At 35.5% G+C, this 27,302-nt stretch overlaps 1 protein-coding gene across 2 annotated transcripts in view; it reads right to left on the reverse strand.

Annotated features, from left to right (window-relative positions):
- Positions 1-27,302, reverse strand: part of CSMD1 (CUB and Sushi multiple domains 1) — a 1,260,625-nt gene that overhangs the window by 9,021 nt on the left and 1,224,302 nt on the right. The window contains exons 58-68 of one of the 2 annotated variants that reach the window (XM_068937331.1): positions 26,483-26,659; positions 24,717-24,896; positions 23,286-23,459; positions 22,181-22,354; positions 19,703-19,776; positions 16,429-16,540; positions 15,235-15,414; positions 13,461-13,505; positions 9,219-9,380; positions 8,037-8,149; positions 6,897-6,984 (exon numbers count right to left, since the gene is read on the reverse strand). In XM_068937331.1, the coding sequence (XP_068793432.1) occupies positions 6,897-6,984; positions 8,037-8,149; positions 9,219-9,380; positions 13,461-13,505; positions 15,235-15,414; positions 16,429-16,540; positions 19,703-19,776; positions 22,181-22,354; positions 23,286-23,459; positions 24,717-24,896; positions 26,483-26,659 (1,479 nt within the window). The remainder of the gene's footprint in view (positions 1-6,896; positions 6,985-8,036; positions 8,150-9,218; positions 9,381-13,460; positions 13,506-15,234; positions 15,415-16,428; positions 16,541-19,702; positions 19,777-22,180; positions 22,355-23,285; positions 23,460-24,716; positions 24,897-26,482; positions 26,660-27,302) is intronic. The other variant, XM_068937332.1, reaches the window with a different exon arrangement.

The following is a 27,302-nucleotide window of genomic DNA, read 5'->3' on the forward strand; positions in this document are numbered from 1 at the left end:
TTCACCCACTTATATACTTTTCCAAAGAATTGCTGAAGGCAAACCTTTTCAGATTGGCAAACATACTACTGTGGTAGATTAGATCATGTAATGAGCTCTGTTGCACTACTGTGGAATATCTTAATTAAAATTGAACTATTTTAGAGTAGATCAGTGTCTTACAGAAATCTTTGGACTTCTGTAATACAATATTTGCCCTAGAAGCTACAGTGTGGAAGATGTGTTGGTATATTTTTATATATTTGAATCATATTTTACACATGTACTTGACATTTTCAAAGAAATCTGATTAAAGACAATGAGATAGAATCAAGTTGTTACCACAGTTAAGAAAAGAATGTAGATATTCCTTTCAACTTTTTACGGATTAGAAAAGTTGTAGGTATTTTTAAAACCGTATGCATTTATCACTGCCTTTATACTTTACTATCACAATCCCCAGCTGTTTGTCCCATTATTTTGAATAATTAATAAAATACGTAATACTGATCAAATTAATTCTGATCACCTTCTATCAGTAGAAAACCCGGAATGAATTTTCTAGCCTTTATTTACAATTCTAACCAACTACTGAATCACAAAGAAATATATGTCATCAGTGAATTATGAGTTTATGTTCTCAGAGCTATTGTCATGCCACTTATGATAGATATATTTTAATGTATAAATAACAGCAAGTTTGTAAAATAATTAAACAGAATTCAGCTAAAATAAAATAGTAGGCTAAAATTTTAGTAATTCTTGGTTTGAACAGTCTATGAGATTTTCTGAAAATGTAAATACAATTTTTTTATAACTGAGCATTTAAAACTAGACATCAGTTTATATTTGGATTTTCTAAATTTAGATTTTTTTTTTTTAGATTAATATGTATTTGATAAATGACTCACATTCAGAGGTATTCAGTACCCAGCACTCCTACTGGAGGTTCTGGAATACTCTGTACTTCAACAGATTTTTGAAATACCACTTCGGAAACCAAGCTTGAAAGTTTAAACTTAAGTTTACACCTTCTAACTACTGCTGGAGAAATGTTGACTAGGTTTGGATTTAGTAAAGTGTATGCTTTTCATTATGTAAGAGAGGCTTTGCTGTAGTTCTGGATGATTTTAATTTTATTCCTGTATGAGACTCAGCCAAACTTTAACACATTCTAGTCCATTTGTTAAAACCATTTTCAGAGTTGTTTCCGATTAAAAATATCCTGATGTGAACTTCGTATTTCTTCTGACAGTGTTAACAGGATGAGAAATGGGAAAGCCTATTGTACTGCTCTAATCTATGTATTGATTGCTGCCATAGCTAAAACTAGTAGAGTGGAAATATCTATTTGGTAATAGACAAAAGACAAAGAATGAAAAAGATATTTTAGGTTTTTTTTAAAATACTTCAAATACTTAAAATACTTTTTCACTGGGAAACATTGTTTAATAGATTGGTATTCTGTAAGATCATAAATGTTTTCTGAAACACTTCAGAATGACGTGGGCTTCTTTAGCCTCCTAAAACAGCAGCAGTGAGGTGAAGGCCAAATTCTGATACTGCGCAGTGATGTCATGATCGTGCAGTCTATGTAGTTCTACCCTTTAGATCGTGTATGTGTTAGAAAACAATATTCTTTGTATGGAAATATTTCCCAAGAAAGAGCATTACGCTAAATTAATTAAATCTAGCAAGGGATGTCATGCACAACTAGAAGGGCTTCTTCAAATACGTTATTTACAAAATCATCAAATACATCATTAACAAAAGGAAGATTAGGGAAAATGTGGGCGCTACTGAATGGGGCAGGGACCCTGGTGAAAAAGACCATAGAGAAGATAGAGATACTGAATGCCTTCTTTACTTCATTCTTCACTGCTAAGGCCAGCCCTCAAGAATCCCGGACCCTAGAGACAAAGAGAGAAAGTCTGGAGAAAGGAAGACTCTCCCTTGGTCGAGGAGGATTGGATTAGAGATCATTTAGGCAAACTTGACATCCACAAATCCATGGGTCCCGATGGGATGCACCCACGAGTGCTGAGGGAGCTGGTGGACGTCGTTGCTAGGCCACTCTCCATCATCTTGGAAAGGTCATGAGGAACTCATGAGAGGTGCCCGAGGACTGGAAGAAGGCTAGTGTCACCCCAGTCTTCCAAAAGGGCAAGAAAGAGGAGCCAGGGAACTACAGGCCTGTCAGCCTCACCTCCAGCCCTGGAAAGGGGACCTCATCCTGGAGGTCCTCACTAAGCATGTGGAGCACAAGAAGGTGATCCGGAGTGGTCAGCATGGATTCACCAAAGGGAAATCATGCTTGACCAATCTGATAGCCTTCTCTGATGGGATGACTGGCTGGGTAGATGAGGGGAGAGCAGTGGCTGTTGTCTCCCTGGACTTGAGCAAGGCTTTGGACACTGTCTCCCATCACATCCTCCTAGGTAAGCTCAGGAAGTGTGGGCTGGATGAGTGGACGGTGAGGTGGATTGAGGACTGGCTGGATGGCCGAGCTCCGAGGGTTGTGGTCAGTGGCGCAAAGTCTAGTGGGAGGCCCACAGTGAGCAGCGTCCCCCAGGGGTCAGTCCTGGGTCCAGTCTTGTTCAATATATTCATCAATGACCTGGATGAAGGGACAGAGTGCACCCTCAGCAATTTGCTGCAGATACTAAACTGGGGGGAGTGGCTGACACACCAGAAGGCTGTGCTGCCTTTCAGAGGGACCTGGACAGGCTGGAGAGCTGGACAGAGAGGGACCTCATGAAGTTCAACCAAGGGAACTGCAGGGTCCTGCACCTAGGCAGGAATAATCCCATGCACCAGAACAGGCTGCGGGTTGACCTGCTGGAAAGCCTGGAGTCGATTGAGCTCTCTTGCATGGCAGCGGGCTGCACAGCAGGGAATCTCCCCTTGAGTTGGGATGCCTCTCAAGGTTACTCCTTGAGGTCGAGAGACTCCTTACCAATGACAGATCCTCAGTAAGTTACTAACAGCATGCTGAGACTTTGCAAACTTTGCTAAGTGTATCTCAGATTGATTGTGAACCGTTGACTAAGTCTGGGCCTGGGTAGGAGTTCAGAAAGCGAGAGAATCCACCCTGAACCTCGTGACTCAATGGGAGGGTCTCCCTGACGATTTTGGCTGACCCTGTCCTCTATGCAGTAAATAATCAAGTGAACCTTGCCATTGAATCTTGTTAAACCACTGTCTTATTTACCTTTGATCTTTATTAAACCACTATCTTATCTCAATAAAGCGTATTGCTACTTCTCTTTTACAAGCGAAGCACATCACTCCTCACTCATCCACAACACGGGTGTCAATAGCATGGGGCCAGACTCTTCTCAGTGGTGCCCAGCGATAGGATGAGAGGCAACAGGCACAAACTGAAACATGGAAAGTTCCGTCTGAACATCAGGAAAAATTTCTTTACTGTGAGGGTGACTGAGGACTGGAACAGGTTGCCCAGAGAGGTTGTGGAGTCTCCTTCACTGGAAATATTCAAAACCCGCCTGGACGTAATCCTTGGCAATGTGCTCTAGGTGACCCTGCTTGAGTAGAGGCGTTGGACTGGGTGATCTTTAAAGGTCCCTTCCAACCTCAACCATTCTGTGATTCTGTGATTCTGTAATTTACTTATTGTTATTTGGAATATTCAAATGCATTGATTCTGTAACCCTCAGCTTAGGGGTCTTGGTCCAAGACCTAGTTTGGTACAGTGCAGTTCTGATGGACCTTAGTTCAGTTTTACTGAGAAAACTGTTCTTAAAATGTGAGAAAGCACGACAGCTACAGCCAGGCAGGATAAGAAAAGCAGAATTACAGATAGAAGTGTAATTGTTGAGACTAGCATAGTTAGCAGCTCAAGGATTAAAGAGGGAAAATATTGACATGAAAAGATATCAAGTCCTAAGGAAGAAGAAATGAGGAACTGGTAGACAGCAGCTCAGCACCTTCAAGGGTTAGCCTTCTGCCTCAGAAATTCCAAGGCTGCCCTCCCTCATCTGGCTGGTAACTGCCTGGATGCTGAACTCTCTGAGCACCTCATCGTGTGTGAGTAGTACATTAATACATAGTTTCGTAGCTTTATAGTCCTTATTTATCTATTTGTGCATTAGCCAATACATGACTGGTTTGTACTCTGAAGTTAAGTATATCCTGTTTGATTGCAAGGCCATGTGATTTGCATGGCAAAAGTTGCACAAAGTGATCTAGAGATGAAGGATTATACCCTTATAGAATGAAATTTAAAATTTACATGCATTCTTCTGTGAAGTTCAATTCTTTTAGGAGAAGACTAATTCCAAGAAATGAAAATGTATTTCACATCCATGGACCTTTATGTGATATATTTATCATGTACACATAAATGAATGAATTATTTACATTTACTATTTCTTGTCAATTTTTGTTAGCTCAATCAAAAATAGCTAAGAAGTAATTTGAAGAAACAAAGGAAACAGAAGTGGCCATTGTGTTTTCCCACAGATAATATATATTGGAAACTAACGATTTAGTAAAGTGACTTTCTCTTCTCATAAAGCCATTATTTCATACAACTTTAAAGGACAGTCTAGACTGGAATGAGCAAGGCCAACATTTCAGAATAAAATCTAGACTTCTAGAGGTGCGGTTTGAGTGCTGAGCAATTACAACAGCAGAACACCCAGTGGCAGACTTTCAGCCTTTAGAAACCAAGGTCCTAAAGCATAACAAAACAAATAACCCACAACAGTGACTGTTTATTTGGCAGAACAGGTTAAATCATTTTGTCTTCCAACTTGGGCCCCTTAAGCAGGTTCAGATATTGTTCTAATCCTTTTGGCAGATTCATAGCGGAGATCTCTTTGCCCTTTGGGTTCTTCTCTAAGGATAAGCAAACAGAATTGCTTCTAAAAGAGGATAAATAGTAACTTAAAAGTTTTGTCCATTTTCATGTCATAAAGTCCCAGGAGGAGCACATATAGCCTGGTCTCTGTTTAGCATTGTGGGATGGGGAATGCATCTTCAAATAGTTTGGTTTCTTACTTAACCAGGTATTTCTCAGTAAATTTAATTCTCTAATGTATGCTTGCAGGTGAAGAAATTCACATTATACTATGTATGCAACAGTTTACACACACTGCTTAGTGTAAAGGGTCCAAATAATTTAACTTCATGAAGAAACTGAAAGATGCAGTTTTCAGCTGGAGAACAGATCAGATCATTACCTCACCTGAATATTCACTAAAGAATAGATTTAAAAACCAAAACAAACTAGCCTTGAATTTGAGAGGACATGTACAAATATTAAGACCTATGCTGTCTGGAAATTTGCTTTCCCTCTTTCCTCTTAGCTGCCAATAGAGAACAAGCAACCTATAAACTATGCATGCCTATTTAATGAATAATCACATAAAGAAATCCAAGTAAATTCTCCTCTAAAAGTGATAGCGTCTGCGTTTGTAGCAAGCTCACTGCTGAGATGTCAAAAATGAAGACAATAAGCCCTCAACCTACAAATGTATGTCTAACAAGGACACTTCAGCTTCTGTTACTAGCCTTGGGAATATACAAACTGAGCTCACACTGGAAGTCTCAGAGGCGATATAGATGTTTTCTACTAAAAGCAGAGAGAGACCAGCCTAACTCTCATTCTGCTTGTGTTACATTTACCACAATGTGATATTTGTTAAACTGCTAAAACTAACGGATCTAAATTTTCCTTAGGTAGCTGAAAGAATCAAGTATACCTTTTTGTCTTGCTTAAGAAAAAAAGTCCTCGAACAAACAAATAAACCTTCCACTAATTTAAGCCTCCAAAGGCTGCTTAACAAGACCTATGCCTGAACAAATCTCGATGCTCTACTTTTACAGTGTGGTTGCTAAAGTCAGAAAGAAAAGGCAGCTCAGATAATACGGTGATAAGGATTACACAAAAGTACATGAAGACAGATAATCTGTCTCACATAAGAATTTTCTTTGAAGATTAAAACAGTACTGGGCTTCAGTAATCGGCAGTTCTTACACTGAGAATCTGAAGAGTAAGATCTCTTCCCCTTGTGATTAGAACTGTGGAGTAGTTAGAGAAGCTGCCAAGATGAGCAAATTCACAAGGTAACTGCTCTCACAGCAGTTAATAGAGCAAAGAAACACAAGGGAGATCCGGCACAGTTTTAAAGGACATTGGGTACAGCATTAATGCAGGTAATGGAAACAAAGATATTTATAAAATGTAGATACACTTTGGCACATTGTCCAGGATGCCTCTCCCTGCTATCCCAGTGCTTTGGTGATTTATATACTGTGCTTAAACCACAATGCAGCAGTTGCAGGATCAGGAAATGACGACAACAACAGTTGGTATTTGCTGAAGCAGTTTTCTGAGTAAAATAATTAGTTTTTCACCAGCTGCTAGAACACTCTAGTCCGTAGCCCTCAGTCATTCACTACATATTTTTGATAGCTAAGTAGAATTCTGTCTAAATGCCTATACATTCCTAAAAGAACACCTACTAGAAACAAGTAAACACTCTACATATTACACTATTAAAATCAGTGTTGAGTCTGTCCTTATAATTTGCCTCATGATTCTGTCTGCAATTTATACAGTTGAGCAGAAAATGGCCTGGCATTATGTGACATGCCTACTACTTTTAAAAAGACATATACAGCAGAGCAAACACTTGTAATGGAATTCTCTTTAAAAGCATCCTATATTCATCTTATTAAATTGCTATACTATAAAAAATGAGATAGTAACATGGCAGAACTAAATTAGGATGTGAATTATGTATTTCAAAAATGCGTATTTCGTTGTGTATTTTGTACACAATACATATGCTTATTTCAGCTAGAAAACTGAAGGAGTAATTTATTGACTTCACTATTGCAAGAGCCAAAAAAAGCATGGTACATATTAAAGTTCCATAAATGCATTTTACCTTGTCTTTGGAGCATAAATTTTCCAAAGTCTTTTCCATGTATATCACCTTGATAGGTAAAAACACCTCTTTCAAGACCTGATGATACCTAAATATGTGGAAACAAACATGTAAAAAAATTCTGGGACAAAGAAATAAAAAAAAAATAGCCTTTTTTTTTAATCTGACTTAGAATACACATAAGGAGTCTAGATATTTTTTTTCAGCTTTATCCTTTAAGACATAAGTAAACTCTTTATGCCTATAGAACCATTTTAAGGTTTCATTGATATTAAACAATGCTTCAAAGTAATACCTGGAACGGCTTAAAGTTATCTTACATACTTTGTTGGTTCTTAAAATTTGTCAGATGACATACATAATTGAATTAGCATATCCATTTAGATATCCACTGTATTGTCAGTCCTTTAAAATATTTTCCATAGAAAGCATCATAAGGTACAAAGGAATACTACAAAGAATGAAATAATCCCCTTTTTCTTTAAGATGAAATGACAACTTTTACAATCAATATTTGATAAATATTGAGTAAATAAAATAAATCACATAGATGCAAATTCTAAGTTAAATCAAATATTCTGTTAAGGTATGTCTTTAAGTCCCCTTTTACACTGAAAAAAGTATTCTGTATATGCATGAGATTTACTCAATATGTGCCAAACCTACATTATTTCTCAATATGGGAAAATCATTGTATCAAATGCAGTATTCCTCATCCTCACCTTCCGTAAAAGACTTTCTGTCATGCTTCCCGTCCTAAAATTGAGACTTCTTTTAAATTTACAATTTTATTACAGTGAACTATTTATTGAACAAAAAGGGACAATATTTCTAAAGTTAAAATCCTCACTCATGTCTAACAGAACAAGCCAAAAGCATGCAAAAATACAGTGATCCACTTCCCTTCCCAATTAAGTAAATTAAAAATTCAAAGGAGAGATAGAAAGAAGAGCGGCAAATGGAAGATTGTGTATGCATTTTGAAAAAGAATAATAATGTGACCTCTACAACTGACATCTGGATCGCTGCATTCCACATTGATAATATAAAAAGTTGATTGAATAGAAGTATATAGGCAATCACAGATTTCTTCAAGCTTTAAGCTTAGTAAGCTTCATCAATAGAAGTCTGGTTACTTACATAACCATCTAGCGCCCAGTTGTCATTTTCAAACTTGCTTACAAAAATGTCACTAGGTCCTTTAATCTGAAAAACTTTCAAGAGTAAATGGGCTTCTTCTTTCTTGTAAATACCTATTAATAAAAAGAAAGTAACATATACCTTTTAAACAATTTTTGAACCAGTTTCTTCTAATACCCTGTCAGAGCTCAAGTATATTGCTTTAGAGTTATAATCAAACTATATATTGTGGAAAACACCCTGCATTAAAAGAATGTTATAGCCTGGATAGAACAGGATTTTATAATCTTATAATAACAGGATTTTATTTTACTTTCTTTGTCCACATCATATCTGATAACAGACTGCAAAGATGGTTTTCTAATGAGTTTAATTTTATATGTAAATAGGTAAAAATATTTGTCTTTTCATGCACTGTCTCAATAACTGAATACAGACAGAATTCATTGCCTGCTACAATAAAACTGCCAATTTGCCTTGCAGAAATATGGATTTTTATTCACAACAGCATATTGCTATGGTAAATATCAATGGTACAGTGGAAGAAAGTTTGCTATTTGGCAGATGGCTGCTGAAATTCTCTCTGTAGACTAGTCTTTAAAAGGTGGTGAAAGCTGATAATGCTCATTTCAAATATAACTGTGATCAGAATGCTAGATTGGAATATCACATTCAGTTTTGCAGAAAGGAATGCACAATGCTGATTAAAACGTATGCATAATTATTGACTTCTTTAATTATCTATGCCTATTCTCTTTCATGCCATTATCAAGACCTTATTCTCTTAAAGCAGGTTAACCACTATTGAATAATGGAGCTTTTCCACATTACAGTTCTTAAAATGCTTTACACATTTTGCCTTCCAATTGAAAACCACCTGTGAGTTCAACATATCAATACTATGCAACAATCTGAGACTTAAAAAAAAAAACACCTTCATACACTTCCACGCACCTCCATGTTTATTTGAAATGTAAAGGAAAAAATAGATGGGTAACCAGATATAAACTAACTGAAATGTGAGCAGTCCACTACCTTTAGCAACACTGCAAAAAATGCAGAAAAGATTTTTAATGAAAATATCATAAAGTTTTGGTTTCATTTTGTGTTCAGCAGAAAATACAATTCAATAGGTGAAAAAATGAAAAGGAGAGCGTTTTTAATATCTATTACTGAACCTACCTGATAGTTTGATTTGTATGTTAGATGCTTCAATGAACGTAGCATTCACTTTGCTGCTTGTAGTATTGAACCAATCAACAGTTAGAGTAGCAGGCTGTCTTTTTCCTAAATACTCATAAAACCCTTTCCACAGTGAATTTATAAAAAACACATCTGAAGGAACTAAACAAAAGCGGGCAAGAAAGGAAACAGTAAATAAAGCAGTAACTTACAACACAATAGCAATCTTTCATACCCATATTCTTCAGTTTCTTTGTTGCGGCATCAATCTACTGTTTTAAGTATGTTTAGCAGTAAAAATTTTACAACAGTAAAGGAAATACATATAACAAACTTTCCACACAATTTCCTATATAACACTTGTCCCTTACAATGTAAATCATTATAATAACATCACACTGCATATATGCTTCAGTAAATGTCTCCAAGACTACAATAAATGATGGGCTCTAACCCTAAAGCCCCCATGTCTTAGGGTATGATGAAAAAGGAGAAAAGTAAAGTTGGCAGCTCCTTGAAGGAGGTGTTTGGTAGTAGTCCTTTTTGCTTCACAAATCTGTTAAAGCAGCACTGGGTGTGATATACAATTGTCGTCATGGATTCCAAACAGAGTTTAGCACAAGTTCTTTACCAATTCTTTTTTGGACTCCACATCTTTTCTTTTTTCATGAGATACTACTGCACCTGTGAATGGTGGAGGTGTCCAAGTGGACTACAGTGGGGTCTCTTTCTCTGACTCTACAGTTTCAGTTTAAATAGTATGAAATATAAAGCCTGCAAAATAAGGCATGAATTTTAGGTAGAAATGTATGTATTTTAGTCATTTTCTCGATATTAACTGAGATTTTTCCTCTATTCAGAAAAAAAGATACATATATAGGTCATTAAACATTATATTTTAAATGTTTGGCTAAATTGCCCACAGAATAGAACTAGTGTTTCTTAGTATTCAATAATTTCTGCAATACGTGTATACTAATTAAGAAGAAAACCAGAAGAGAAAAATATTTGGGGGATAACAGATGTTCACTGTATGTTCGATACGTTTGCTGGGTGTTACACATTTCTTGAACATTCATTTCTCCCCCTCCATATTGCTATATTTCACATGCGGGTTAACCGTTGGCGAGGAGGGACAAACCCTCTTACTGGCTAGACAGCACCCAGTGGTTCCTGCCAGCTTCTGACGAGTGAAACGTCATTCATGACATTTTTCCATGTAGCTTTAAGTTCTTCTAGTAAGATGATTTGAAAAGTGCTTTAAAAATCAAAATAAAACTCTACTAAGAGAACTGTTGAACCAATCACATGGTATCTTGACAAAATGACAGCCCCAGCAACTATTACAGATTCATCCTTACCATTTAGGACCATTACAGATGATACCTGCTAAATAGCTAGAGAATGATATTAGAAAAGTAGTGTTTTACACTTTTCTAACTAAACTCTAAAAATGAAGGACTTTTTTTGTATTTACAAGTGCTTTTGAGCACTTGCAAAGACAGCTGTCAATACTGAAGGAATGATCACTGTGGACATCTTGTGTATCCATTTTGAATATATACTGTGGATATTTCCTCCTCTGCATAATCACTGATTGCAAAAATGAATCAGAATGAAACCAAGGTTAGTAACACCAAATACTATCCCAAAACATACTGACAGGCAGTACATCTGAAAAAAGACGTTTGGTCAGCTGTTGACTGTCTCTTAATCATATTATTGCACCACCTAATATACGTTTCATGAAGAGGAAAGACAGTAACTTTTCCAGTGTTTTCTACCTTCAAGTTGTGCAAAAACTACAAGTACTTGTTCAAGCTCCATGTCACATGACTTAGCCACATGATAACCTACTAACCTTAGTAGGTTAACTGTACTACCACAGATGCCAGTCCTGCATTGGCATCCAAATGAGTGGAGACCTGCTGCATGCCTTTGAGAACTACTGGCATACTCACAGCTCCACAGAATTACGAGTGCTCGAGCACTCCCTTTCCATAGCAAAACTCTGTGCAGGGCTAGGGCTTTACACCAGGGAACCTAAACTTAATACTAGAGATCTGAAATACTAAATCAGGTTTTTCAGACTCATTTTCCTAGGTGTTTCTCATTACTTTGTGTCAACAGTGGCTCATGGTAAAAGTAAGTTTGCAACCTGGTATTTTTAAAATGTTAAAATTATTTATATTTGTCTTTGCTTTTCATTAAAAATGTGTGTCTGAATTTATTCCTACGAAAGTGAAAGACAAATATTACTGACATAAACCTGTTACAGTGCTGAGAGGTACTAAGTAATATTTTCATCAAGGAGTGGACACCATACTTCTATTGTCATTTTCAATATCTTTAATATTTAGCTTCTCTAACACTTTGACCATTATAACTCTCACTGTATGTGCAATACTATCATTGGCTCAGTATTTACTGAATTTACATTTGCTGCAGATGGACAGAATCAGCAGGGCAAGAAAACAACTTTTCTACTACCCAATTATGATTTTTGAAAATGTTAAAATATAAGTGCTGCTGGGAAATCCATGTCTGCTACTTAAAATAGCTTCCTAACTATTTTTGTGAAGACTATACAAAGCAGTGAGAACCATGGGAAGCAAAGAGAGTATTGTAGTACTTAAACTTCATATGTATTGTGAGAATTCATTATTTGCAATTTATACACCATTACAATTTACAGGACTTTAAAAATGATAGTTATTATTGCTTATATAAACATTAACTGTGGTAAAACTAACTACTTAATAAACAATTTAGAACATCATTTGCCTTCAGATATCCAAAAGTGGAAAGTGAGAACATGAATCTATTCTGTTACACAAGCTCTAGTTCAGAAATATTAGCTTTATGCCATTTAAAATACACATAGCAGCAAATCGAGTTCTACCAAAAGCCAAGAGAACAGGGTAAAGAAAATGCTCCGAAATAGATCTCTCTATTTAACAGAATTCGTAAGTTTAAAAACCATAATAATAATGAAGATACACTTTTAAAACTTTCCTTTAACCTTAAAACTTTTCCTTTTTAATTACTGACCTTTATTAGACAGTTTCACTTCTCTGACTACCCTCACAGGCATGTATAATCATAATATTTCATTTTTAAAATAAATACCTTTCAAATAGTGCCTATCAAAACTGGTCATAAAAGATAGATATGGTGTGAATTGGTACTGATGCTCTGCACAGTGAAAGTATTTGAATACTTGGTAGATATTTTAATTTGCTATTGAAACTTCAGAAACCATGTGGTAGCAGATTAATGCACACCTTAGCTGTGCAGTGAGGTGAAGCCTCCAGTAAGTGAAGACTGTATATTAATTATGATGAATGCACATTATATTCTTCATTAGTATGAGTCTGTAAAAGTGATGCATTTGAAAAGAACTCATTTATGGTTTCACCTGACAATCTTACTAACAGTCTCACTAGGAAGGTTAATTATTAGCAGAAATCTCTTTTTATCCCATGTATTCTACACAGTCCTTCTGTGAACTGCTATGAGTGTTAAGCATTCATCTTATTTTCCCTGCAGTCAGCTAAAATTCAGAATATAGAGTGGCAAATTCATTTATTTGGTGAAAACTCTGTTCAAAGTTGAATATGTCAGTTAAAAAATCATTTCATTTTTTTGAGAATGACTGACTCTAAATTAAAGATCTACACAAAGGAGTTCTCAAATGTATTTGCCCATTGTATCACTAGCAGGAAAAAAAGATTAATTCCACACACGCTCATGAGGAGGCATACAAATGTAGCAGCAATATTTGCCTGCTGCTGGTGGCCCACACACTTGGGAAATCCCGGCTGAGAGCACCTTGAGAACTTCTTTGAAATGCAGGCCATCCAAAGGTTCTACAACTGAATTTTTCTGTGTTATAGTCTACACTCATTATAAGGCTCTCCATTATAGCAATCTCTCTGATATAAAACTACTTCAAATCTGCTTCTTGCCTACGTATGCTTTACCCTTTTGGCCTGACAAATCTGCGCAATTTACAAAATTGATATTGTAAAAATTACTATATACAGATGCTCTGGGAAAGCATTTCAGAGAGTACGTTTTACATGGTACCTGTCATTACAAATACCCTGAACATTTATTTTCCTTTAAAATGAGTAATGAAATACTTAAGTCAAATATTGGATATAGTTTTATCATCCATAACAATCTCGGATGTAAATCAATTTAATTTATTTAGTTCTAAAACTCTTCTTGTATACAAACCTGGAGTTTTAGTTACTGTTTCATTAACTTCTCTCACTCCTTTACCTACAAGTAAAAAGACAAATTATCATTTTCATGAACATATTTGTTGTTTTTCTAACAGAATGCTAAAACAATGCCTGATTGATGCAAGTATCCCTTATCCAATAGAGCTATATTTAAAACAGAAATAACTGAAGTCTTTAATACTGTACATGTTCAAACCTGAACACTTACAAAAACCAAGAGAAAATAATTTAGGAAAACAATATTTTTACTGTGGAAGGTTGTCTGGCTAGCTAGATTTTTCATACACTTAGGCCTAAAAATTTTTATATCAGTCCCAGTGCTATAAAAGAGAGCCTTATAGAGGGGACAAATACTATGTCTAATTATGCATAATACTTTATTAAATACAATAAAACACAATTAGTAAAGATTGATAAATTTATAACACAAACCAGTAAACGCCAGATAGCTGAATTATGATGACATGATCAGATACTGTGGAGAAGGATCACAATTGGTGTCATTTAATGGACTTCTGGTATAATCAGCAGAGCTATGTCCACTGATTCCAGCTCAAGTTTGGCCATGTATTGTTAGCCGCTTTAAAAACACCAATGCCTCCCAGTAAGAGTCTGTCTCACATGCTTTTTTCTTTATGAGTAGAAATTCACTGATTACAAGTGCTCAAGTGCTAAAAAAAAGCACAAAAAGTGGGAGCACAAGAATTCCATCTAAAGATTGTAAGCCAATAACAAATAATTCATTCTTGTTTGGTTGTATGAAAGCAGTAGGAATCTTTTTCTGCATTTAATCTTAAAAAAAAGACAATGAACAAAAACACGTACAAGGTAATTTATCTCAATTCATTAATTATATATTACCCCTGAAAAATCACCCTTTAAGGAACTAGCATAAGGAGATAAAGCTTTATCCCTAGATGATACTTTTTGTCAATGCTGAAACAAACCAGTCTACCCTTTACTTTATGAAAAATGAAAAACTGTTCACACTTTAAATGGATTTGGAGTTCTTTGGTATATTAGAATTAAAGATTATGTTGCAAGTGTCTTATCCACAGTGTCTAACTGTTTTTCCTTTAACTATATTTTAAGTATTAACTTTTAAAATTTTCGGGATATGCAAACTTATAGCCATGTTTATTCACATGCAAGGGCTGATTTAGCTTTCCTAACTATATACTCAGAGTTACTCTAGCAAAATTATAAGAAATTTACATGGGTATAAAAGAAAATGGAATTTGGTGCAAAGATTTATTTTATTTTTTTGAGGTTTTTGTTCATTTTTATTTTACAAGAAGTTTTTCTTTGATAAAAAGCATGCAACGTACCAGGCATGCCTGACTGAATCTAAAAATCTGCCTCTCAAAAAATAAACTTTTATTCTTGTTCCTAATAGAAAATCATACATTAAACATTGAGCACATTGAAATACTGTTTGAAACTGTGACAGAAAGATAAGGAAAATGTAGTTCAAAGTAATACTTTATATTATTTAGGGTTTTTTTTGGTATTGTTATGGGTAAAGATATGTACGTGTGCCTGTACATTTACTCAAGGACACCCACATATTTTCCTCAGTGAGTTCCAGATAGTATGCTCACTTTGATATTTTTTACTGGTTTTTTCATAAAGTTAATGCTACTGTGTCATATGCATTTTTAAATAGTAAAGGAGCAAATTCGATCCTATTATGTAAAATAAAAATGTAAGGGTAAAATGAAATCCAGCTAAGCAGGGCATGACATATCACATGAGCAATGACTTACTTTTACAAATAGGTGATTTTCCTGTCCATTTCATATCTGGTTTACATGTCCGATGCTCCGATCCACCAGCAAGAAAAAATCCTGGTTGACAGGTATACACCAAAGTATACCCTAAAGTAGGAAGATCTATTGCTTTCACATCGACATGTGCCGGCGTTTCTGGCTGCCTGCAAGCATGAGCTGCAAACATTTTTTTGGAGTTAGAAACAGTAGTGGTAGCTTTTCCACAGGATTAGGGCATGTAATTCAAAGAAATGTATACTAACCCATCCCTTTCGCTTAAATAAACTTTGTACACTTTTTAGAAATGACAAGTAGCTTGTATTTATAAGCAGTTATACTCTGTGAATATGGTTTTATTATTGTGGGAAGCTGGAAATCTTATTATCATGCATTTTTGAACAACATACTGAAATTAAATCAAATAGCAAGGCAGAAAAGAGTTAAAATGAAGATAAGACAAGGCACGTGCCATTGAACTTTCTGCAATGATTGGTCCTGTAAATTATTGTACTGCCACAGCTTCAAACATCACTTCCATTGAAAGTTTTAAACAACCTTGAAAATTACAGCATGGTTACAGTGCTAAATAAATTCATTACACATTTCAAATGAAAGAAAGGTTCCCCAGGAAGAATTTGTCATAGTACATTGATTATAACAGATACTGCTGCACAATGTGCTTCTTTCTCTGTGCTCCATGATGTTCATTTATAACAACTCAAAGTTAATTTGAAATAGGATAAGAATCTAAGGTCACTCTAATGGATTACTTCTAGCTTAGATGATTATATTTTAACACAATGGTTATTTGATGTTCTCCAACTAATACATAGATATAAATATACTAGTCACTTATATAACCATGCAGAGGCCAGAAAAGCAAAATAACTTTGAGGTCTAGTTTGATTCACAAAATGCTAGCAAACAAAATAACCCCAAGCGTATTGAATGACGCTTTCTGTTCTCTATTAATTCAATATACACACAGAGAAACCAGATTAACTTCAAGCAACGAATGCAGTGGGGTTAATGAGGATGGACAGTTTTTGAGTAAAACTGATACAATTATTCTGATCCCCATGAAAAATAATCATTTGAAAAAAAGTTATTTCAAAGTAATAATACTGCATCTATTTTAACTGTCAAAATTGCACAGCATACAAACTAATTGAATAAGAAAACCAGACTTACGAATGCATTCAGACTGTATGCCACTCCACGTTAAGTTAGCAAGACAAGAACGGGTGGTAGACCCCTGAATATGATAACCTTTCCTGCATCTGAAAAAGACTGTGCTCCCAACCTATGGACCAAAATAGAATATCAGATGAAAGAAATAGCTATCACATATAGTCAGATATCAGGACAGTGATAAGCTACTGAAGAGTTTTTTCAAAAATAAAAATGGTTTATGTTTACAGTTTATAGAATTAAACTTTCTATGGGATGAAAAGTTTGAGTAATTGATCTTTCATAATCTCATTTGAAAGCAGTAAGTGGAAGAACTTTGACAAGGCTGTGAACACGCGAAAGAATGACACACATACATTTCAACTAATTAGTTTGTCAGTGTGACAGAAGCAACCAAATGACAGATGTATCTGTTTGTTGCACATCACTCCACAGGTTTCAATAGGATTTGACCATAATTTCTTTTAAAGGTTTCTCTTCATATTGTGTGTCTTTATTAAAGACATTTTTAAGAGGAAAAAGGAAAAAGAAAAAGCTATAAAGAATAATTGCATCCACAATTAAATTCACTAGAGAAAATTCTGGGCCACAATTCTTTATATTGCATTTCTTTCTATAAACTATCTAAGTTTTACTTGAGATTTTCAACTAGCAGACTGATGATATGGAAAGCCTTACTATGATCAATTGTGATACGACTTTTCTTCTGACGAGTGAAACACTGGTCTGCAAAAAAAGATGCTTTTTCAGAAGAAAAGGTATAAAAGTGAGAAAACACTCTTTCTTCTGGGTTCCACTGAGAAAAAAAAAAGCAAGAAATTTGAATAAAAAGATGCTGTGATGAAGGAAGAACTTTCATAATGTAAGAGAAAGAGCTTGTGTGGAAAGTTCCAGTAAACTGGACTTATTGATGGTACTGAAAAAGGTATCCAGACTACAAGTCCAGATTAAGATATTTGAGGATGTGGAGATGACCATTAAGAAATTACTTTATTTCTGGATAAAACAATTTGGCAATAGATATGATTAGGTGAAATGAAAAGAAGTAAATATTGCTTGAAATTATACAATTTATTAGTAAAGTAATATATTATATGGGAAAATGCAAATGAGTGTGTTGCAAGTGCATAGTAATCAATGATTACTAATAAAATACTTTGCAGGTATGTAAGTGCAGATAGTTATACAAAATTCATGGGGGGACTTCAATGGACATTAAAAAAAAATGTAATCAGTGCAATGGAATAAAAACAGAAATGAGGCAAAGCAAGGGCAGTATTTTCAAAAGTGGCTACCCAAGTTAAATATATACTTAGCTACCTAAAAGAGATTATCCTGCTGGATGTTCAGCAAATGCAGGTCCAGTTTACCTGAAGTGGCTTTGGAAATCCACTGCTATTTTTAAATGTCAAACTACTGATATGGTTTTATAGGCTTACCTACTTGTAACTATTTTTAAATATTTTCATCTCTATGTCTTTCCAAGGACACACAGCATGTCTGTGGTAGAGATCAGAACAGAATGTAGCTCGTCTGGAGTCTCTAAGTCATCTTCCTTCTTGTAAAATTACCAATTATAGTATCAGTAAGTAATGATGAGCTGCAAATATTTCCTCACTGATCCAAAACACCAAGCAAAAATTAAATGTCTATGTTGAAGGTAGTTCTCCTTCTACAGGAAAAAAATGAAAAAAAAAAAAAAAAAGCAGTGCACTCTTTGTATAATAGTTGGGGGGAAAACACTGCAGGCATTTTTAACAGGTACAGAGCAGTCAAGCACAATGGGCACAAAATGAACCAGGGCAAGACAGAAGTGATGCTGGTAGATAGAAGAAAACCCTTCAAAACTCCCCTGCTTGACAACATGTCTTTCTTTGATGAGGAAAGACTGTTCAAAGCTGATTTATAGAAGTTTGGCTAAGTCGTACAAACTGGAAGTCCCGCTAGTCACATATGCCAAAAAAAAAATAAAAAAAAATCTACTCCAGTACTAATCAGAGAGAAGTCAACATCTTGTCGTGCCAGACTGTGATCTGACCATGGTAATGCATATATGCACAACTTTAACACCAAGTTATTACTATTTGTGTTTGGGAGTGAAAGCACATACTGAAGAAAGCCCAAGTCCAGAACAGACAACGAGCTACCACTGCCTCCAAAAGTGAATGAAAAGAGAAATTTAGTCTTCATATTTAGAGGAACTGGAGCAGTGAATGATCTTGTACAACTCTGATCTAAATATTAAAGTCAACTTGTGAAGCAGATTTAAGTGGGAGGGAGAAAAACCCTGGATCAAATCAGGTACAAAAATTAGAGTTGTATTTAAAGAGATGATGGGCACAGGCACAGGCACAGGCTCAAGATGAGACAAAAGACAGAACGACAACTGCACCTGCTGCTAGAAAAAAAAAACACCTCAAGGGTGAGGCCATAAAATGTGGCTGAGGTGGAAGTGCCTGGGCACCTGTGAGCCAGGCAGAAGTTAAAGGTGAAGAAAGGAGCTGCCAACTACATCTGAGATGGACAGCACAATTCCAGGAGAGGGATTGCATCAAAAAGCAGAGGAACTTACAGAAAGGGCTTTTTTAAAAAAAAGTTACACTGAACTTGATTGTAATACGATATGACACACTGTACTATGTTCAGAAATAAGCAGGAAACCCAAAGAGAGCATATTTCAGACTGCAATCACAAATATTTATACCTGAAGAATCAAGCCACATGAGGTTAATCAACCTAAACAAAGACTAGGGAGTGATCACTGTTGTACATACTTTTTTCCTCAGTTACTTTTTTGACATTTGGTAAATAATATCCTGTGGGGAATCTGGAAATTATAAAATGGACATTCATCACAGGAAACCTGGATCTAACACACACAATAATTTTATCTTCTCTGATGGTGAATAATGGGTCTGACAGGTCTTGGAATGTTAGGTATTTACTGACTATTCATCAATGTATGAAAGAATTATGGTCATAAAGTTAAGTAATTATATCATGTCATATCATATTATGTAACCAATTTATAAATAGTCCTCTGTATTGAACCCTCTTAAAGAACTGAATATATGGTATATTCCAAGGTTAGAAGCTCGTTCTGTAACATGTATATTAAAAAATAACTCCAAATGAAGCCTGAGTTTTTATTAAAAAGGAGTGGAAATTTACCTAGGTTTACATTAGATCTTTAAGCCTACAGATAATTTAATGTGTTTGCAATTATTAAATACTTCTTCATTTTAGGAAGCTAACAAGTAAATGAAAGAATTACCTCATAACCTCTGGAACTGTTCTGTATTCCAAAATGTGGTGTACCAGGATCTGTACATGTATTGTGAGCTGGATCTAATGTAAAATGTGAAACATGAAAGATATTATTTTACAGAAAGACTAATCTAAAACTGTTTGCATAGATTAAGTCTTTTCATCAATGTCTAGTCACTACAAGACTCACATTACTAATGGAATGTGCGTATTGCTATACATAACGGTATTATTCCAGATTAAATTTCAAAGATAAATTACAGTACTTTGTTTCCGTATATTGATATTATTTAAAGATTTTTTTTTTTTGCATATATCTTTGGCATTGTAGACTTTAGAATTAGGAATGTATTCATTATTACTAAACTTATCCTTTTAAACCTTTTTGAATACATAATATATACTATACTATTCACAGTGCAGATGGAACATACAGAAACATATTTTCCTTCTTTTCTTTTCTAAAAAGAACAGCTTAATGGTTAAGTTAGGTTTCTAAAAAAAAGTGCTTCTTCATAGCAAATGAAATACTTAATTGTTTGACAGAATCTCCTCTATACTACAAGGAAAATACTTGTTACAAATGGGCTACTATCTCAGCTGTTGCTGAAGAATGGAAAGACCCCCCTAAAAGGTATGCCAGCAGAGTTTAGATAATTATATGATGCTGTTTCAGCAGTGTAATTTAAAACAGACTGAAACTATTTCTGACTAATTGATGTCGAATTCACATTCTGACGGTGTACTGGTTTGGGATGCCCTGTCACATCCACCAGCTAGACAGCACAGGATCTGATCTCATGGATGTCTCTGTACTGTGTTATCCCCTCTTGGCAACTAACTCTGGTTTTGTGCTGACACTGCAATATGAAGAACACAACTTGGTCCTATATTTCACTTTGAGAATTTTCAGTGTTCTGTAATCCAATAACGGGATATGTCATTTCCCTCTAGGTCAAATTCCCATTTCAATGATGGTCAGACAATTTCATCATCAGAGCAACAGAATTCAGCTGAGCTGATATATACTAAAGGATTCAAAAGTTCAGTGGATGTTGACATAATACGTGAAATTAAAAACTAAGCAAACAAACTGAGCCACTCCAGAACTTTTTACAAATTATCATCATCTAGAGTGCTATTGCTAATAATAGAAGCATGAAGCAGAACTGACTTTTTAAGAAGTGTCTCATCAGAAAAAAACAAACATAGTGGAAAAAAAGGAAGCAATCTTAAGCTAGTATAAGGAAATGATCAGTACACATAATAGAAAACAATGCCATCATTTGGGAATGTGGTACTTATAGGTAGTTCTCTCTTCACTGATTATAGTTTTCAATTGCTTTAATGATGTTATCTGTAAATATTTCAGATGCTCTAATGTTTTGCTATTACAGTAGTTTAAGAACTATGGTGTAAAATAAAGTTTATCTCTTTGATACAGCATGTGCTGTGCACACATGGAAATACTTCTATATTGTGCTATCTAAAATGTAAGTAAGTGAATTAAAAGTTTCCTCATTAAGACATTTCATAGTTGATTCTCCATTACAGATATCACATTTTTTTTCTTAGACCTTGTAGTCACTGTTACAAAACACACATGCTAGCACAATATAGCTAGCTGAATTCACCTTAAAATTATGGATTGAAGGAGTTTTGAATTTATTTTAAGAATTGTACAGAGCGTTAATATCTTAACAATTCACAAATACAGACTACTTCCCATAATTTTGCTTGCCCCCTCCACCCAAAGTGCCCACATCAGCTTTTCCACAGAGCCAATATCTCTGCCACAAGGAAACATAATTAGGCTACAGTCTGCATCTGAATGTGTTTATTTAGAAAATATCAGAGGATTCTTCTGTTAACACATGAAAATCATTTTCTCTAGTAAATCATCCCAAGATGGGCAAATGCTTGTGTCTGTGGGAGTTACAGATGTCCAGCATTTCTTATAATCTGATTATGTTACATGCTAAGAGCCTATGCTTGCATGACAGTCAGTAAGAAGCTGACAGTACTCAGTAGTTTATTAAAAACTCAAAAGATCAGACCCAACACACTTCATCCTTTTAAGTTGTACAAGCCACTTTTGCAAGGTCCAAAGATCTCTTTGATTTACGATTGATTCTAACAAGTGCCTTTAACTATCTAGTGACAGAATCTGTTCTTTAATCTACTAGGAAGTCTTCAGTGTATCTAAAAGATTCCAAAAATAGAGGAAGCTAATTTATGCACTTGTACTTGTTGACATTCTGCATTTCCAGCAGACAAGCAATCATGTAAATTTACAAATGACTTCACATGTGATTATGTTTATCCTAAAATTTTTACACTCAAAATATAACCTTATTTATCTGGTTCTTTTTATACTACATAGAAGTTTTCTATATTTGGAAAGCTAATTGCTAAACTTACGATAGTGTAATAGTTTATCAAGAATACTCTCAGTAAAAACAGTGTAAGTAATGGTAATTATTACCAATGCATGTTGGCTGAATTCCACTCCAAGTGCCATCTGCTTGACAGAATCTTCTTGAAGACCCTATCAGAATAAAAGGAGGTCTACACTGAAAGCTAACTTCAGATCTGTAGGTGAAACTTTTTCCACTAAGGCGTCCTTCTGCTGGAGTACCGGGATCACCACAAAACACAGCTAATACATAAAAAAGGAAAGATAGGCATTATTAACAACTTAATATGCTTCAACAAATGCTCAAAAGCACTCTCCATTGTTTTAGGTGCAAGTCAGACATACTTAATATTAGTGCTAATGCTATCTTACAAATGTTCATTCATCCATGTAGGATTATAGCTCAAATAAATTCTTGCTAACAGTTTAAAATTAATTGCCATTGTTATTACAGGCATAAAATTTACCCTGAAAAAAACAGACATTTTAATTGAGACACTCAAATGCCAATTAGATTTGCATCTCAAAGTAGACAATGTTATATTGCCATGCTTCAAAATACACCCAGTTTTCAGAACAGTGGCCCTCAGGTGAGTAGGCTGGACATTTTTGTACTCATCAAATAAAAAAATCTTTGTGAGAGTCCTGACAAGACTTCAGGCACTGGAGGAGAAGAATCAATAGTTTAAGAAGAAGCTGAAAGTCAAATACGAGCCAGATATGACGGTGCATGCTCACCTTCAGAAAAGAAAAATGGATTAAGAAAATAGAAAGACTACGAGCTTAAGGGTTAGGATCCCTATTTTAACCTGTTAGTGGAAATGAAAATGGAGGAAAGAAATGAAAAATTTAAGGGAAAATTTTTAATTATGTTCACCACAGCTCAAAGGCAGAACATTAAATAAGATTATCAGTAAGGCAAATGGTGTTGGGTCCAATTAGACAGTAAGAGATGGAAGTCACTTTTTGAGAAAAGAAGACGACCATGATCTTGAATGGGTACAATCACTCGATTCCATAGCAGAGTATGCTTTACGGAAGAAGGAAGGCAGATCCTGCCGTAGTCCTTGTATTACTTAATCCGGCTGAGTCCTTTTTAAATCATAAGAAAGAAACTGACTGTCGCCTGAGATAGTTTGGAAAAGCCCATCATAAGTGTACCATGAAAACTTACGCAAACACTGTGGGATGTCTCCCCGCCATATTCCTCGACCCTCACAGGACAGAATAGCTGTGTTAGATAGCTGATAGCCTTCTGCACAACTGTAACTCACACTGGCACCCCAGCGATAATCGGATCCTTCCACTTTCCCATAGAGTACTGGTGGAGGGGGGCCGCAGGTGATAGCTGGTCACAAAGAGAATAGTTAGAATTTCAAGATTTCATAGGATGTAAGAGAATGCAGTATCATATCTGGTCATGCTTTTCTAAGTAGAGACTATTTTATGCTCTTCCGCTCCAATAAAACATGCCTATATTGTCAGAACAGCTAGTAATAAGCAGAAAAACAATTTACATACAAAACATGACCTCTAGGCTTAGGAAGTCTCTGGGCTCCAGGCCACAGGAAAAGAGAAAAGTGTATATCTTACGTGGTTCTTAATCTCTTCTGTACGTGTTCATTATTGATCATTGCTGGCAACAGGCTATTGAGCTAGGTAAACATATTGTTCGTATATTTTCAATAAATATTTGTTTTTTATTTTAAACTAATTGTACAGCTTTATTTAAAGCCCTTAATATGATTTTTAATACCCTTAATATGACTGTATCTACTTTCTTATTTTTCTAAGGCTTTCATCACACAATGGACATTGATTTGCTGGTAATTATGTGGCTAAGACTCTTTATAACCCTTTGATGCAATATGGGTCTGATGGATCTATGATGTATTCTAGCTTCTGAAAGAGTGCCAAAAATGATGAAACCTGGAATGACCAAGTTTACATTTAAACTTTGACTCCTTCAACAAATATACACTGATTCTGTGATTTCTACAACATAAAATATGGTTAGTCAACTACATAAGCCAAAATTTAATTAATAGGCTAGACTTACACAACACCTTAAAGAGGTGTAGGATTAAAGTGGCAGTCTAAGCCTTTTATATGAAGAAGATGCCCTTGGCTGTTGAATTAACTCCCTGAGTTGCTGAAGCAGTGCTCAGAATTTTCACTAGGCTAGCTTATTCTCCTTTCAGCTCCAACCCCTCTATGATCTACATGTTAGTGCTTGTAATCTGGTATATTTAAAGCGTCTTTATGGCTACCTATGATGACAATTATACTTCATCAGGGGGATTCTCTTCTATGGAAAGTTTGATTTGCAGCATCCATTTACAGAATTTTGGTCCTTTAATCTGAGATAAAACAGTCTCAAAAAGGAAAATGAATATGTCTTAGCATTTTCAATTAGTGCTTTGATAATCTTATTGCAGAGTGGTTTGGTTCTAACATAGTCATTAATGTCAGTATATCACATCATATGTACCACAGAAATTCTAGAGGCTTTGACAATTTTTCTCTTCTATAAATAAAAATACTTATTAGTGAATTTCACAGTATCAGAACAATATTTGTGAACTATTAAAGTGCAAAAGCAAACCTTTGCAAATTGGTTTACTCTGGTTCCAAGTACTATCTTTTATACAACGCAAGGTAAATGAACTCGCAGGTTCCATCAAATATCCTGGATTGCACTGATAGCTGACTGTTTTATTAAAGGTGAAATCATTTCCAAACTGAATGCCATTCGCCAATGCACCTGGATCTCCACAGCTGATCACTAATGAAGAAAAGAAAAAACAAGATTTTTTTTTTCAGTAACCATATAAACACTGAAAGAATACACATATAATCACATACAGCTATTGTCTCTTTGGCAGTATACAAAACAAGAACAACAATTTTGATCAATGTATTCATAGGAAATCAAAAGCTAATTCTTTTTTCAAGCTAAAAAAATCATATTTTTTAAAATATTACAATATTCTGAGCCAAATATGGCACTCAAATATATTCAGTTACTGAAATAAACTCTGGTATGCAGAGTAAACCAGCGGTACTCATACTTCAGATTGTTATGCTAGTACTTAGACGCAGTGATTTTGTTGGGACTTTTCCTTCCTCCATTTTAGGAACTTTTGTCACATTATGTCAAATACTGATTTTGCATAATAAAAATTCCAATGGAGTTATGAAGTTCCTGTTTCTGTATCAGAGTCACTGAGCTCAGAATCTAATTTCTACTTCTAACGGTTAACAGAGAAACTTTACTTTGCTTAGTCCTGGAAATAAGTCTTTGTACAATAGAATAAAATCAAATATTATTTATCTGACATCACCTCTCTCAAGGAATGGTACGTAGCTTTTCTAACAGATTCCATGTTGCTACCCTCTAGTTTTTTGAGTAACCTGCTTGTTTGGGCCCTGAGTGCAGCAACAACCTTTGTCACCTCCTTCCCTCCTTCCTAGGGGTTTGGCTGCCTGTGTTCCAAGCCATCTTGGATGCAGTGCGCTCTTGTAAGCTGGGATGAGACAGCTGTGGAAAGATCTGTGTGTGAGAGAGCTGTGAGGAGCGCTGTCTAGGCTTCTTCCCCCTATTTGTTCAGGAGCTGCATTCAAACCCAAATCCTCACCCTTGGTCCTTGCCTGAGCTATGCTGCAGGTAAGCCTATGCCTGGCCATATACATTGCTGACTTGACTTCCTAGCTTGATCTTGGACCTGCCTCTTCCTCTTGTGGACTTGCCTGGCGATCGCTGGACTGTGGCTGGCCCATGTTACTGTCACGGGACCTGCTCTGCTCTCCCTGCCTCTGCAGGTCTGACCTCATCAGGGAAGTCACCGTCCCTGCTGGCCTTGCTGCCTCCCTTCGCTGCCAGCTTGCCTTCTCTTGTGGAGCAGCCCACCCTTGCTGCTCTCTAACACTTGCTCCTTAGCAGAATGGCTATAAACTTTATTGGTCAGATCTGACTTAGCTAACTTACAACATAGACTGATATAGCAATGTATCCAACTACATAAAATCTGATTTAGAGCTACCAGCACTTCATTCTCTGTACATAAGCTATAAGAAGGCTAAAGGAAACACGGGAAAAACACCCATTCTTAGGAACAACGCAATACTTTTAATATAGGCGTTCCTGTTGTAATAAAATACAGAAAAGTTACCTATGTATCTATTTTAAAAAGGCATTTCCAGCAACATCTAGCATGCATTAAGAAATGAAAGTCCCTATAAACAAATAAAATATTTATGTAATACAGGAAAGAAGAAATGGGGAAAAAAATGTGGTTTTTATCAAATCAAATAGGTTAGTCTTCTTATTACTTTAAAGTTTTTGAGGTTAACTTTAATGTTATTTCTGACCTGTGCAGTCTGGAGCAGTGCCAGTCCATGTGCCATTGGCAGTACAATGTCGAGTAGTTAACCCTGAAGTTTTGTAACCTTCCCAGCAGGCATAGATGACAGAGCTGGAGAATAATATTCCATCACTGTATATTATCATACCATTGGCTGGAGTGCCAGGGTTCCCACAAGACACAGCTGCCAAGAAAACGTTTTAGAAGTCAGTATTTCTATTATAGAACTGCAAAAGTGAAGGTCAATGCTTTTTAAAGAGCCCACCTTATTAAAAAGTTATAGCAAATATTAAAAGAAAATGTTTAACAGTTGTATTTTTGAGTTAATATCTTAATTTTCTTTGATTAAATATAGATGGTAAGAATAAAAAATGTCCATTTGTCTCTTTCACCATACATGTGCAAGAAGTTAAGGGAATTAATTTGCTAATTTGCTAATATGATCAGAGTGCACGTGAATCTTTTTTTTTTTTTTTTTTTAAATGTGTGATTCAGATCACTCCCATTGCTTTGAAAATGTTACATTCCATCCAGTATAGTCACTGGACAGAAGAAAGTTCATTCAGCACTTCCTGACTCACCTAATGCCTCTGGTCTGCCCTTGGGTATGCTCTTCTATTCTCTGCCTGTCTACTAGTATCTTCACTTCCAATTGTAAAAATAAGTAAATAGGAATTTATGATCTCCCCTGTCTATTCCCTTCTTCCTTGAATAACAAAAAAAAAAAGTTCTGTATTGGCTTCAATATCTTTATAGCATCTGTAGCCCTACATTAAGACAACCATGCTTAAGCTTCATACATCTGAGATTCAGACAGTGGTTTATTT

The sequence above is a fragment of the Struthio camelus genome, chromosome 3 (genome assembly GCF_040807025.1).
Source record: "Struthio camelus isolate bStrCam1 chromosome 3, bStrCam1.hap1, whole genome shotgun sequence".
Taxonomy (NCBI): Eukaryota; Metazoa; Chordata; class Aves; order Struthioniformes; family Struthionidae; genus Struthio; species Struthio camelus.